General features: G+C 38.3%; 1 protein-coding gene across 32 annotated transcripts in view; it reads left to right on the forward strand.

The window, feature by feature from the left end:
* Positions 1-15389, forward strand: part of SLMAP (sarcolemma associated protein) — a 152124-nt gene that overhangs the window by 71601 nt on the left and 65134 nt on the right. For all 32 annotated transcript variants that reach the window (XM_055414138.2, XM_055414136.2, XM_055414156.2 and 29 more), the window contains exon 3: positions 13064-13136. In XM_055414138.2, the coding sequence (XP_055270113.1) occupies positions 13064-13136 (73 nt within the window). The remainder of the gene's footprint in view (positions 1-13063; positions 13137-15389) is intronic.

A 15389-nucleotide genomic window follows, 5' to 3' on the forward strand; every position in this document is an offset into this window, starting at 1 on the left:
GAAAAAGCCAACCTATCAGATCCTCCTGGAATGGGAGCCTTAACAACTTGCTTACTGGCCACTTCTCTGTTCATAAGGCCACAAGCTGCCCAGATGGCATGAGTTTTTTAGGTCATACATTATAGTAACCCTCTGTTGCAGATCTTGGGACCATTTAGTTCTATAAAATTCACATATACTACTAACTCCAGTTAGCTCTTCAGTCCAGGTCCCATTTGACCCACTTCTGTTCCTGGAGCCCCTGTGAGCAAAGGGTCTATTATGAGTAAGGTCAGTGGTATCTTCCTTTTGTTTTCTGCTCCAGTTGTGCTGAATTACTTTTAATCCCCACAGTATATCTTGTCTTCTCTGGCCTTCAAACCCTTGCACGTGAGTTTTTCCTTCCCCCGTAAACCTCAGTAGGCTGGACAAGGTGCCCTTCCATGTCCCTGTTGCACACTGTGCTCATCTCCTCCAAATGTTTGCTTCCTTCACTAACCTGTAAACTATACAAGAACAAGCAGTATAGCTGTCTTTATTGCAGAATCTTGCCTGCTTAAACTGGCACATATTGGTTGAGTAAATTTTAAAAATGTGTCATAAATCTTTATCTGCCATTTTACAAGAGTTCCCTTTACCACCTTATCTCAGCTGAGATTTTATTAGCCTTCCTCCTAATCTGGAGGCTCATATGACGATGGGGTTGTTACTCGCTGCCCTTTTTATACTGCTATGACTCAGTTACTTCTCCTTAACCTGTCTAAGCTTTCATTTCCTCATCTTATAAAGTGGGATTCATGGTACTGTTAACCATCTGAAGGCTTGTGGTATGATATTCAGTGTTCACATTGTGTCACAGCAATCACTGTGAACACTGAAAGAGTGAACATGAAGTGTTTAACTTAGGATCAGGTGCTTTAATTATTACTGAAACCCTTGCCAATTATTTGGACCATCATTGTTTTTTGTTTTTTTTTTTGCCATCTAGTTTGCTTCTCTTTCTCAGTAGCTTCTGCTCAGGCTTCTTTACCCATCTGTCCTTTGCAACCCACCAGTGGCATTTCAGAGGTATACTCACCAGCTTCTAGACTACTCCTTGATTTTGGGCTATGCTGTCTTGCTTGTTTCAAACTCTTGGAAACTTTCACCATAGGTTTACACACTTCCACTTCACAGCCTCTAGGGAAAACACAAAGCTGATTCAACAAAGAATGTGCCAGATTGACTGAGAGAATCTTTCTGATGTCATGGCAGTCTTCTTTTGTTCATTTAAAAAATGTCTTCTCAACCCAGGGTATATGCACCAGAATTACCTGCATAGTTTGGTAAAGCTATAGACATGTGGATCCCACCCATCAGCCCTAAAAGGAGACTTATTAGGTGTGGCGCCTCAACATACCTATTCTAAAAAGCTTTGGGTTGTTCTTTTGGGCAGCTCGGTTTAAGAACTCTGTTCCATTAAGTTTCTGGCAACTATTTTATGGGCTTTCCTTTATCCTCAAGTCCTAAGACTCCCTACTCATGTTGTCTGCTGTGACTCTATACTTCCTGGTTCTGTCCATGTATTTCCATCTTCTTGCTTGGTTGTTTCCTCTTAAACGTCCTTCTTTCACCTTATAATTGCTCTGTACAAAGCTTAATTTCTGCCTTCAAACCAGAGCATTATACTAACTTCCCAGTTTCACTTTTGCTCTTTCATTTTGTAAACAGAATATTGGTATCTTTTCTGAATCCTGTCTCTTCTTTACGTCCAGCACTTGTCATCTAGACATTTGCCTCCTTTCCCTGCTTCTACTTGTTTCTCCAGATGCCAACCTAGAGTGTTACAGTAGCTGTCCACTTCTGGCCACCATATTCTCCCAACCCACTGCCTCCAGAATATTCTTCTGTTACAGCTTTATTGGTGTCATCATCCTGCTTTTAAAAGTCTTAAGTGGCTGTGTCATGCTGTAGAAGAAAGTCTGAAATGCTTAACTATACACTTGAGGCCCTCAAAAATGTGGACTCAATTCAACCTTTTGATTTTTCCATTACTTTCCTTAATATATGTTAAACAGTGTTACTTAGAGGTAAGACGAAGAAAAAATTCGTTTGAATCCTAGTGCTGCCATTTGCCATAGATGAGATCTCAAGCAGGTTACCTTAGCTTCTTTGATTTAAGTTGCCTCAGCTGTAAAATGGAACATAAAAATAACTATTTATCTGGTTTATCATAAATAGTTAGCATGTTTAGTGTGCTTAGCTTGGGACTGGCCCCTAAAGATTCTTGAAATATATACTTTACCTCCTTTCTCCTCCAGCTGCCTGCCTCAGTTGTTCAGTTCTCACATCCTTCTTGTTTTCTTTTTCTTTGCTCATGCCATTCTTTCTGCCTTTCCTTTCATTTCCAGCTTTTGAAATTCTATTTTTTTCTTTACACTCTTCATAAACCCTTATTCTGCCCTTGTCCATTTCAGAGTCTGTCAGTGCCTTGTGGCATTTATGAATTTTTCCCCTTAGTTGTTAGGTATTTCTAGTTTTCTCTACAAACTATTGTAAATTGAAGTCTGTTCAAGGGCAAGGAAGTTGGTCATAGTCCTCTTGGTCTTTCCCAGCGTTCCCAGCATACTCCTTTGTAGCCAGCAGGTGTTCAGTGAGTATTGAGTGAACAGATAAAGCCAAAGAACAAACCAAGTCAAAAAAATAAACCAACAAGCAATATCATTCCCGAGTATGCTAGAGAAATAAAGTAGCAAATTAATCTGCATGTCTATAAGAAGGATTCCTTCCATCAAATAAATAGGTCGAACAGGATTCCTGAGAGAGATAACTGACTCTGAGTCCAGGGCAGTGTGGGAAATTAACAAGGTGGTGCCAGGCAGGCTCTCTCACCCCATGCTCTCACTCCCTCTCACCCTATGTTCTGTAAACAGTGACTGCACGGCTGTGTAACAACTGAGGTCACTTATAGCACTGCACATGTGCATCATGAAGTACCCACTTGGTCATGGACTGCTTTGTGTGGTATGCCTGTATGAGTTTCACCATGAAAACACTGGCTGCCCCTGCTTTGGGGCTTCATTGGAGTGATATCGCAGTTATGTTATATGAGGTTATGTTATGGCTACATTATGATTATGTTATGGCTGCTGCTATGGCTACTCCTTCAGCCAGGAGAAAGGCTGTGTTATGGCAGCAATGCCAGCCAGCAGAGAAGAAATGTGTCTGCAGTTCCTATGGCTCCTCGCGCCTTCTTCCAGCCTCTTAGCTCCAGCGCTAAGAGGCTTAACCCTGGGTTCAGTGAACAGTGTAAACAGCAAGACAGTTGGCATCAAGAATAGGATCAGCAGTACAGGCAGGAAATGTATAGATTGGATTTGTAAGATTTTTGTCACATCAGAAAGCAGTGGAACTATCTAAGATTGCTGAGGTTCTGTTAGAAGACTCAAGAATTAACATGGAATTCTGACTGATCAAAGATTAGTCAATTTGAGCATCAAACAATAAATAAAGCAGTAAATTGAAATAGATCCAATATATTTAAATCCATAAACTTACAATGTTAAAAAAGAAAAAGATTTAGTCACCTCTGGAACTCATTTCTCATTCTGAAAACAAGTAGATAAAGAGAAAGAAGAAGGCATTTGTGCTACCTTTTCTGTAGGAATTATACCTGAGATAAATAAAGAGAATTTTCCTTTTTTTTTTAATCACTGAACTCCAGCTGATAGATGAAGGGAGGGTGATACAATATCAATTAAAAAAAAAGTTTATTTTAAGACAGTCTCTTCAGCAAAGGTTGTTTGGAAAGCTGGACAGCCACATGTACATCAATGAAGTTAGAACATACCCTTACACCATACACAAAAATAAACTGCAAATGACTTGAAGGCTTAAATATAAGATGTCACCGTAAAACTCCTAGAAGAGAAAATGGACAAAACATTCTCTGATATAAATTATACTAGTGTTTTTTTAGGTCAGTCTCCCAAGGCAACAGCAAAAGCAAAAATAAAAACAAAAATGAACAAATGAAATCTAATCAAACTTACAAGTTTTTGCAGAGCAAAGAAAACCATAAACAAAAGGAAAGGCAGCCTGTTACTGGGAGAAAATATTTACAAATGATTCTAACGACAAGGGCTTAATTTCCAAAATATACAAACAGTTCATACAACTCAATTATAAAAAAGCAAACAACCCTGACAGTGGTCAGAATGGTCATCATTATGAAGTTTATAAATAACAAATGCTAGAGAGGGTATTGGAGAAGGAAATGGCAACCCACTCCAGTGTTCTTGCCTGGAGAATCTCAGGGACGGGAGAGCCTTGTGGGCTTCTGTCTATGGGGTCACACAGAGTCGGACACGACTGAAGTGACCTAGCAGCAGCAGCAGAGAGGGTATGGAGAAAAGGGAACTGTGCTACACTGTTGATGTGAATATAAATCTCTGCAGCTAGTATGGGAAACAGTATGAAGTTTCCTTAAAGTCAGTTGTCATATGGATGTAGCAATCCCACTCCAATTTATAGCTAGATAAAAGTTATAATTTGAAAAGACATATGCGTGCCAGTGTTCAGAGCAACACTATTTACAATAGCCAAGGCTTGGAAGCTGTCTAAATGACCATTTACAGATGAATAAAGAAGATGTGGCATATATACACAATGGAATACCACTCAGTCATAAAAAGGAATTAAATCCTACCATTTGTAGTAACATGGATGGACTAGAGATTATCATACGAGGTGAAGTTAGAGAAAGACAAATATCACATGGTATCATTTGTATGTGGAATCTAAAATATGACACTCGACTACAATATTGTAAAGTAATAAAGGCTCCAATTAAAATAAATAGATTTATATTAAAAAAGTAAAATATGACACAAATGAATTTATTTATGAAGCAGAAGCAGACTCACAGAAAAAAGACTTTTGGTTACCAAAGGGAAAAGGGATGTTGAAGGGATAAATTAGGAGTTTGGGATTAGCAGATACAAATTACTGTGTATGAAATAGATAAACGACAAGGTCACATTATATTGTAATACTATATTCGATACTCTATAATAAACTATAATGGAAAAGAATATGAAAAAGAATATATAATTGTATAGCTGAATCACTTTGCTATACACCAGAAACTAAGACAACATTGTAAGTCAACTATACTTCAATTTTTAAAATTAAAAAAAATTTTTTAATCTAAATCTGATGAGTACTTGTGTAGCTCTATCTCTTTTTTAACCTTTAAAAAAAAAAAAAAGTCTTGGAATCAGAAACTTGATGTAGCAAAAAGTACCAGAATGAACATTTGGTAACTTTCATCTTAGGTTGCAGTCACATGGCAATTAGATGAATAATTTCCCAACCTGGAACTGTTAACACTGCTCATTTGGGTTTTTTGTTTGTTTGTTTGTTTTAGTGTTTTTTGAGCTTTTACTTCCTGTTACTGCTGATCATTTCAAGAGATCCTTCTAACCACTCCAGTATAGTATTGACCTTCCTACTCAATGCAGAAAAGGAGATAGAACCAGACTCCAGTATACCCCAGGAGTTTCGGTCTCCCAATCAAGTATTATAAAGAGTCTTTAAACTTATCAAAGTCAACGTTGGTCCTTTAAGTAGTGTATGTGTGAAGAGGTAATAGAAGGGGCTGACTGTATATCATAAAGTAAATATATTAACTCAAAAGCAAAATAAATAATCTGTATAAAATAAAAGAGAAAGAACTCATGTAAATGGTAGATTGTATAGTCTTAATTCCAATTTGTAATAAAATATCATAATTACAGCAGGCAGGTGTGGGTTTTTCTCTTGGATGCACCTTGTTTTCCTCACCACATCTGTTTTTCAGTTTTTAGCATTTCTGAAATTTTGCCTTTAGCTTACAATACATGCGTACATTTAGCATGGCAGTGTTTCTTCAGCCACATTACCCTGCCCAAAAAACTTTAGAATTGTGTCTTATCATTAATTTTGCCTTTGATTCATGGCAATATGACAGTAATAGTGTTTCTGGATGAATTTTGAGAGGACAGTTTGTTATAAAGTGCTTCATAGAAGGCTTTACAGCAGCATTTTCCAAAGTAGTTTCTTCATAATACCATGTATACCATGTATGTTATATCACATTACCAGTTCCAGTGTTGCTAAAAAGGGAGTGGGGATGCTCACTGGTCAAATAAGTTTGGAAAGTACATCTTACCTTAGAGCCTCAGTATGGACACAAAACCTATTAAGCTCTGAGAAAGACTATGGTTTAAAAAGATAAAAACTCTTTCAGTGTCTCTTAACCAAGTATTTTCCAAACTTTTCTGACCCCCAAATCCTTTTTTGTCTGCTAGCATTTTAGGAACGATGTTATCAGTTCAGTTCAGTTTAGTCGCTCAGTCGTATCTGACTCAGCAACGCATGAACTGCAGTACACCAGGCTTCCCTGTCCACCACCAACTCCCAGAGCTTACTCAGACTCATGATCATTGAGTCGGTGATCCAATCCAACCATCTCATCCTCTGTCATCCCCTTCTCCTCCTGCCATCAATCATTCCCAGCATCAGGGTCTTTTCAGACGAGTCAGTTCTTTGCATCAGTTGGCCAAAGTATTGGAGTTTCAGCTTCAGCATTAGTCCTTTCAATGAATATTCAGGACTGATTTCCTTTAGGATGGACTGGTTTGATCTCCGTGCTGTCCAAGGGATTCTCAAGAGTCTTCTCCAACACTACAGTTCAAAAGCATCAATTCTTCAGTGCTCAGCTTTCTTTATAGTCCAACTCTCACATCCATACATGCCTACTGAAAAAACCAAAGCTTTGACTAGACGGATCTTGTTGGCAAAGTAATGTCTCTGCTTTTTAATATGCTGTCTAGGTTGGTCATAGATTTTCTTCCAAGGAGCAAGCGTTTTTTAATTTCATGGCTGCAGTCACCATCTGCAGTGATTTTGGAGCCCCCCAAAATAAAGTCTGTCACTGTTTCCATTGTTTCCCCATCTGTTTGCCATGAAGTGATGGGACCAGATGCCACCTTAATCTTAGTTTTCTGAATGTTGAGTTTTAAGCCAACTTTTTCACTCTCCTCTTTCACTTTCATCAAGAGGCTCTTTAGTTCTTCTTCGCTATCTGCCATAAGTATGGTGTCATCTGCATATCTGAGGTTATAGATATTTCTCCTTGCAATTTTGATTCAAGCTTGTGCTTCATCCAGTCCAGCATTTCTCAGGATGTACTCTGCATATAAGTTAAATAAGCAGGGTGACAGTATACAGCCTTGACGTACTCCTTTCCCAATTTGGAACTAGTCTGTTGTTCCATGGCCAGTTCTAACTGTTGCTTCTTGACCTGCATACAGATTTCTCAGGAGGCAGGTCAGGTGGTCTGGTATTCCCATCTCTTAAAGAATTTTCCACAGTTTGTTGTGATCCACACAGCCGAAGACTTTGGCGTAGTCAATAAAGCAAAAGTAGATGTTTTTCTGGAACTCTTGCTTTTTCGATGATCCCATAGATGTTGACAATTTGATCTCTGGGTCCTTTGCCTTTTCTAAAACCAGCTTTGAACATCTGGAAGTTCACAATTCACATATTGTTGAAGCCTGGCTTGGAGAATTTTGAGCATTACTTTGCTAGTGTGTGAATTGAGTGCAGTTGTGCAGCAGTTTGAGCATTCTTTGGCATTGCCTTACTTTGGGATTGGAATGAAAACTGACCTTTTCCAGTCCTGTGGCCACTGCTGAGTTTTCCAAATTTGCTGGCATAGTGAGTGCAGCACTTTCACAGCATCATCTTTTAGGATTTGAAATAGCTCAACTGGAATTCCATCACCTCCACTAGCTTAGTTCATAGTGATGCTTCCTAAGGCCTGCTTGATTTCGCATCCCAGGATGTCTGGCTTTGGGTGAGTGATCACACCATCGTGGTTATCTGGGTCATGAAGATCTTTTTTGTACAGTTCTCCTGTGTATTCTTGCCACCTCTTCTTAATATCTTCTGCTTCTGTTAGGTCCATACCATTTCTGTTCTTTATTGTGCCCATCTTTGCATGAAATGTTCCCTTGGTTTCTCTGATTTTCTTGAAGAGCTCTCTAATCTTTCTCATTCTGTTGTTTCCTCCCTATTTCTTGCGTTAATCACTGAGGAAGGCTTTCTTTATCTCTCCTTGCAATTCTTTGGAACTCTGCATTCATATGCGTATATCTTTCCTTTTCTCCTTTGCCTTTCACTTCTCTTCTTTTCTCAGCTTTTTTAAGGCCTCCTCAGACAACCATTTTGCCTTTTTGCATTTCTTTTTCTTGGGGATGGTCTTGATCATGGCCTCCTGTACAATGTCACTATCCTCTGTCCATAATTCTCAGGTACTCTGTCTATCAGATCTAATCCCTTGAATCTATTTGTCACTTCCACTGTATAATTGTAAAGGATTTGATTTAGGTCATACCGGAATGCTCTAGTGGTTTTCCCTGCTGCTGATGCTGCTGCTAAGTCGCTTCAGTCGTGTCCGACTCTATGTGACCCCATAGACGGCAGCCCACCAGGCTCCGCCATCCCTGGGATTCTCCAGGCAAGAACAATGGAGTGGGTTGCCATTTCCTTCTCCAATGTGTAAAAGTGAAAAGTGAAAGTGAAGTTGCTCAGTCTTGTCCGACTAGTAGCGACCCCATGGACTGTAGCCCACCAGGCTCCTCTGTCCATGGGTTTTTCTAGGCAAGAGTACTGGAGTGGCTTGCCATTGCCTTCTCCGGTGGTTTTCCCTACTTTCTTCAATTTAAGTCTGAATTTGGCAACACAGAGTTCATGATCTGAGCCACAGTCCACTCCTGGTCTTGTTTTTGCTGACTGTATAGAGTTTCTCCATCTTTGGCTGCAAAGAATATAATCAGTCTGATTTCGGTGTTGGCCATCTGGTGATGCCATGTGTAGAGTCTTCTCTTGTGTTGTTGGAAGAGGGTGTTTGCTATGACCAGTGCGTTCTCTTGGCAGAACTCTATTAGCCTTTGCCCTGCTTCATTCTGTACTCCAAGGCCAAATTTGCCTGTTACTCCAGGGCTTTCTTGACTTCCTACTTTTGCGTTCCAGTCCCCTGTAATGAAAAGGACATCTTTTTTGGGTGTTAGTTCTAGCAGGTCTTGTAGGTCTTCATAGAACCATTCAACTTCAGCTTCTTCAGCGTTACTGGTCAGGGCATAGACTTGGATAACTGTAATATTGAATGGTTTACCTTGGAAACGAACAGAGATCATTCTGTCGTTTTTGAGATTGCATCCAAGTACTGCATTTCGTACTCTTTTGTTGACTGTGATGGCTACTCCGTTTCCTCTAAGGAATTCCTGCCCACTATAGTAGATACAATGGTCATCTGAGTTAAATTCACCCATTCCAGTCCATTTTAGTTTGCTAATTCCTAAAATGTCGACATTCACTCTTGCCATCTGCTCTCTGACCACTTCCAATTTGCCTTGTTTCATGGACCTAACATTCCATGTTCCTATGCAGTATTGCTCTTTGCAGCATTGGACTTTTACTTCCATCACCAGTCACATCCACACCTGGGTGTTGCTTTTGCTTTGGCTCCGTCTCTTCATTCTTTCTGGAGTTATTTCTCCACTGATCTCCAGTAGAATATTGGGCACCTACTGACCTGGGGAGTTCATCTTTCAGTGTCCTATCTTTTTGCCTTTTCATACTGTTCATGGGGTTCTCAAGGCAAGAATACCGAAGTGATTTGCCATTCCCTTCTCCAGTGGGCCATGTTTTGTCAGACCTCTCCACCATGACCCGGCCATCTTGGGTGGCCTTGCCCAGCATGGCTGATAGTTTCATTTAGTTAACAAGGCTGTGGTATATACACTCAGTAATATAAGTATTAGAACAAAACATTCTTGTCTGGTTGCTTTAAATACTTGCCTTTTTCAGATTGAAAAGCTAACTTACATTTCTATACATTGTTTATCTAGTTGACATAAGAACCTTTCCAAAAACAGGATTGGCTAGACTAAACTGTCAGCTTTGTAAGACATGAATTTTAACTGCTTTCAATAGTGCACCAACCTTGTACTGCCCAGACAGTATTAGCCCTTGGTTCACCTTACAAGTTTGTACATTGTTTCAGTTGCTGGGCTTCATTAGAATATGTTTGAGTAAAAGAAATCATTGGGCAACTCTCTGCACCTTTAAAAACGAAAAACACATTTATTGTCAATTTAAATACATTGGTAAATTGTCAGTATTTCTGGGTCTTCTTGTTTTGTGCTCCTCTGTGGTAGGCTGTTTATAATAAATATCTGGGGGAGTCACCAAACTGGGATAAATTCATTCCTTCTCTGTCTTCTGTCAAGAAAAGGAGGCAGTTAGGTGCTTTTTCAAGTGGAGATAAAACTGCTCATCTTCTCCCCTGAGTATTGAAAGAGATACCTGAGTATTGAAGTAATGATACCTTTACTCTTGAGTATTGAAAACTATTAAATATTGAGTTGGCCAAAAAATGCATTTGGGTTTTTCTATACAATATTATAGAAAACCAGGATGAACTTTTTGGCTAACCCAGTATGAATGAGATATGTTTTTTGAAATATTCATTTAGCGTTTATTAAATACTGTCTTTGTACCAGATAATTCTGCTAATTACCAGATTTAAAAAGCGAGAAGCAGTATTTATTGCTGCCCCCAAAGAAGATTGTGTAAATAGTAGATATTCACAATGCAGCGTGTTTAGTCTTATACGTAGAAATAGGAGACTCTGGGGACAGCTAATTCAAATACTTTGGCCACTTGATGCGAAGCGCTGACTCATTTGAAAAGACCCTGATGCTGGGAAAAATTGAGAGCAGGAGGAGAAGGGGACGACAGAGGATGAGATGGTTGGATGGCATCACTGACTCAATGGACATGGGTTTGGGTGGACTCCTGGAGTTGGTGATGGACAGGGAGGCCTGGCATGCTGCAGTTCATGGGGTCACAAAGAGTCAGACACAACTGAGTGACTGAACTGAACTGAACTGAGTGAAGGAAGTAAAAAGTCTGTTCCTGGATGGTAAATTTCCTTTTGTTATGCAGGCAAGGGGATAAAGGACATCATAGACAGAGGACAGCTTGTGTAAAAGTCATGGGGTTATGAAAAGTAGGAAATTTGAAGATGGAGCTAGCTTGGTTTTGTATAGCTTACCTATGGTATCTATAGAAGGGACTTCCCTATAGTTCAGATGGTAAAGAATCTGCCTGCAATGCTGGAGACCTGGGTTCAATCCCTGGGTCAGGAAGATCCCCTGGAGAAGGAAATAGCAATCCACTCCAGTATTCTTGCCTGGAGAATACCACGGACAGAGGAGGCTGGTGGGCTACAGTCCATGGGGTCACTGAGAGTTGGACACGACTGAGTGACTAACACATACACACATGGTACCAATAGCAAGACGAGAGGGTGGGCCTGAAATGAAGGTCAGTAGTTCACAGTGGTAATTGCTATATGTTAGGCAGAGAATTTAGAAGACTGCTCCATACCATAGATGATTCTTGATTCTGTGCTACTAGCACTTTACATATAATAAATTAGTTATTAAAATCAGTATTGAGTAAACCATGCTAAATTTCTGAAGCTTACTGTGCATTTCCAGATGATAGCATAGTCATATTACTTTGTGTTAATAATGCCATCTTCACAATTCATGAACCTGACCACTTAACAAGTTGCTCTCATAATGCATTAGCTCTATAAAGTCGGTTTTACTGAGATGTAATTTACTTACAATACCAATTTTACACGTATAATTCACTGAGTTTGACAAATGTATACAATCACATGTCCTCCACTCCTCTAATCATTTCCATTCAGTCACACAGTCATGTCTGACTTTTTGTGACCCCATGGACTACAGCACATCAGGCCTCCCTGTCCATCACCAGCTCCCAGAGCTTGCTCAAACTCATGTCCATAGAGTTGGTGATGCGATCAAACCATCTCATCCTCTGTCGTTCCCTTCTCCTGCCTTCAACCTTTCCAGCATTAGGGTCTTTTCTAAGGAGTCATTTCTTTGCATCAGTTGGTCAAATCTAATGATGATGTAGTATATCTTCATCACCTTCCATTAGCTTTTGTTTGTTTTTTAAAAATATTTTAAAATATTTATTTGGCTGTGTGGGATCTTAGTTGCAGCATGTGGGATCTAGTTCCCTGACCAGGGATCAAATCCAAGGCCCCCTACATTAAGAACACAGAGTCTTAGCCACTGGACTACTAAGGAAGTCCCTCCATTAGCTTTTTTTTTTTTAATCCTTCCATTAGCATTTAATTAGAGTTTATTAAACTAAATAAGAAATAAACTCTTTGAACCCTGAAGAACATAGTATCTGAATAGTGAATTTTTGAAAAATCAACTTTTAAACTATGGAAATAATTTTTTTGTAAAATAGATATTCTGTACGAATACTGCTTTTAAGACATTTTATCTCTTGAAATCTTTAGAAGGAGGAAGGAAGAAGCAAAACAACTGTCTACTGAGTGACTGGTGTAATGTTACATAAAGATGTTTGGAGGTGGAAGAACGACCACCAAGAAAACAAAACCATAATTTTAAATACTGAGCTGGTAACTTCAGACTGGAGTTCTCACTAACCGCTCTGATGCTAAATAACAGAGAGTTGTAGAAGTCCAAGCTGTTATTATACAGATTTTTAGAATTTTGTGAGGTATGGATAAGAGTTATAGGTTGGGCACAGGAGATTTAGGAGTAAAGACTGGCTAAAATTTAAACTAGGGGAATAGTTGTATTTAGGTTTTGATACTTGCATAAAGAGGAGAAAGTGCAACCCCCCCACCCTCATTTATATAATATTTCCATATAGTCAAATGACTTTTTATTGATTATTGCTATAGCACTGGAGGTTAGGATACTTTCAAGACAATTTTATGTGATTCTGCCTTTTTTGTTGTGATTCAATATGGATAGGAATGAGTTTCTCCAAGGGAATGAATATTGCTGTTAAATCAACAAAATTATTTTCTTTCCCAGAAGTTATTTAAGAATAAAATATGTGTTTAAATATGAGAGGTACAGAGGTTTATGTTTAACCGATTATTTTATCCATGTTATTTGTTTGTTTTAACCAGTTACCCATGGGTGTATTGTTTCCACAATAAAACTTTTTCTACCCGATGGCATGGAAGCCAGGCTCCGCTCAGAGTGAGTATAATTTAATGCTATGAAGTTTCTACATTAATTACATTGATTAATAATATCCCAGATGATATTATAGAGTTAATACTTCAGAATTATTCTAATAATGTTAGATAATTGATATAGTGCTTTTGGAATATAATATACTTCTGTTTAATATAATTCAGTTTCACGTTAGTTATAATTCTAGTAAATAATGTATAAGAAAGCACAGTTATTTTGTTTTCAAAATTAACTTTGCAATGTATATTTTGATGAAAAATTAGTTTTTTAGACTATTTGGAATATGCCAGTTATTAATGAATGGTAATTGTATTCCTTTTAATCTGCATGTCATATGACTTCTTAAACTACTGTTGCCTGTGAAGTTAGTGCCAGTATCATAATCTTACAGGACTTTGAGGATGTTGACACAGTAGTCTATATTGGTGGGAGTTTTTGGAGGGATTTTCCAATTCTGTAGTTTTTTTTTTTTTTTTCTTTTTTTAAATGAAGCAGTGGAAAGGTCACTTAGAGGAAGACAAACTTGAGAGGGAAATTTTGCTCATAAAATATAGACATTAAAAGATAAACATATATACATTTTGATCTTATACTTTTCACAGATTATTATTAAGTGTTGCTGCTGCTGCTGCTGCTAAGTCACCTCAGTCGTGTCCGACTCTGTGTGATCCCATAGACTGCAGCACCAGGCTCCCCCGTCCCTGGGATTCTCCAGGCAAGAACACTGGAGTGGGTTGCCATTTCCTTCTCCAATGTGTGAAAGTGAAAAGTGAAAGTGAAGTCGCTCAGTCATGTCTGACTCGTAGCGACCCCATGGACTGCGGCCTACCAGGCTCCTCCGTCCATGGGATTTTCCAGGCAAAGTGTTAGAGGGACTTAAATAGTCTTTAGACTTAAGCATTTTTTTATTTTGAGGGGAAAACCTTGAATATGCTACAGGCTTATCCCCAACAAAGTATTTTCTGTCCTACAACAGCAGAAATGAATATCTTAAGGATGGGAGGCTGAGAGCATCGTGAGGTGAAGGTACGGTAGAGTGCTGAGTAGGAGAGAGAGAAGGAGAAAGGAAGCAGAGAGAAGTCCTCCTATTACTGTGATAGTGCTTTCATTAGGATTCTTGTATATTATGCTTCAGGTAGAGACTACCATTTTTTGTTTTTAACCGTTTAGGGTATCTGAAGAAAACAAATTTTAAAGCATTTTAAATTTAAAACATTAATCTGTATCCTATTCTAAATTATAGTTTAATTATTAAAATATAATTAACTTTGGGAACATTAATGTGACTTAGTTTTAAATATGACTTAGTCAAGAGTTAAAGTTTTAAAAATAAGAGTAACTGTTAATTGACTAATAACGAATGGCTTCTTAAAGACCTTGATGTTTGTATTTAATGAGATTTTTCTTTCATGGATTCAGAAGCTTTGAGCAGCTTCTTAAAGGGTCATCTCTGTTCTCAGGTTCCATCCAGTAAGGCATGTGAATTTTTTCAAAGTCTGTACAAGTAAATTGTGTTCCTGTCCCTCTTGTTTCCCCAGTGCTTTTCATCTTTGTTCCTGTTGCTTTCTCTTTGTTTGGTTTTTCTAATGTGGTTAAATGTTAGCATCATTTAAAATTTTACTGCCAGTTTCATTGTACATAATCTAGCTGACTTTCTGAAGAAGATGAATTTTTGAACAGACAGTTCTCTAGAGTTGCAGGAAGGTCAGAATGGTCTTTAGAAGTAAACAGTCTGGTTCAAAGCCCAACTCCACCTGTTCTGTGACTTGATCAGGCCTCTTTTCTCATTTGAAAAATGAAGTGAATAATGGCACCTATTGAACAGAAATTTTCTGAGGAGGATTAAGCAAGATTGTACACTTAAAGCGTTTGGTGTAATACCTGGTTCAGAATGAGCACACAATCAATAGTGTTTCTGTTATTGAAATCTAGTATTTTTTTAGCAATCAAGATTTTTAAGTACGCCAGATTGTCTGGAGTTTAAGGTACATTATGTACATAGCATATAATATTTTTTTCAGGTTTTTCAGTGGGTATACTATTTTCAAAAAGCTGATTCTTTTTTCTTCTTTGATTTTTATTATATTTCACAAATAAATTTCCAATAATAAGAATCAGAGAAATTGCCCAAAATCCCACCACCTTGACGCTAAATAATAGTTTTTCTTTTCCACAATTCCTTGTTGCATATCAACTCTTTCCATAATTCAAATGAAATATACCTATGTCCAGAATAGTTTTTGTCAAGTAGAAAAT

This window comes from Moschus berezovskii, chromosome 24 (genome assembly GCF_049115385.1).
Source record: "Moschus berezovskii isolate FMDL1 chromosome 24, NW_MosBer_1.0, whole genome shotgun sequence".
Lineage (NCBI taxonomy): Eukaryota > Metazoa > Chordata > Mammalia > Artiodactyla > Moschidae > Moschus > Moschus berezovskii.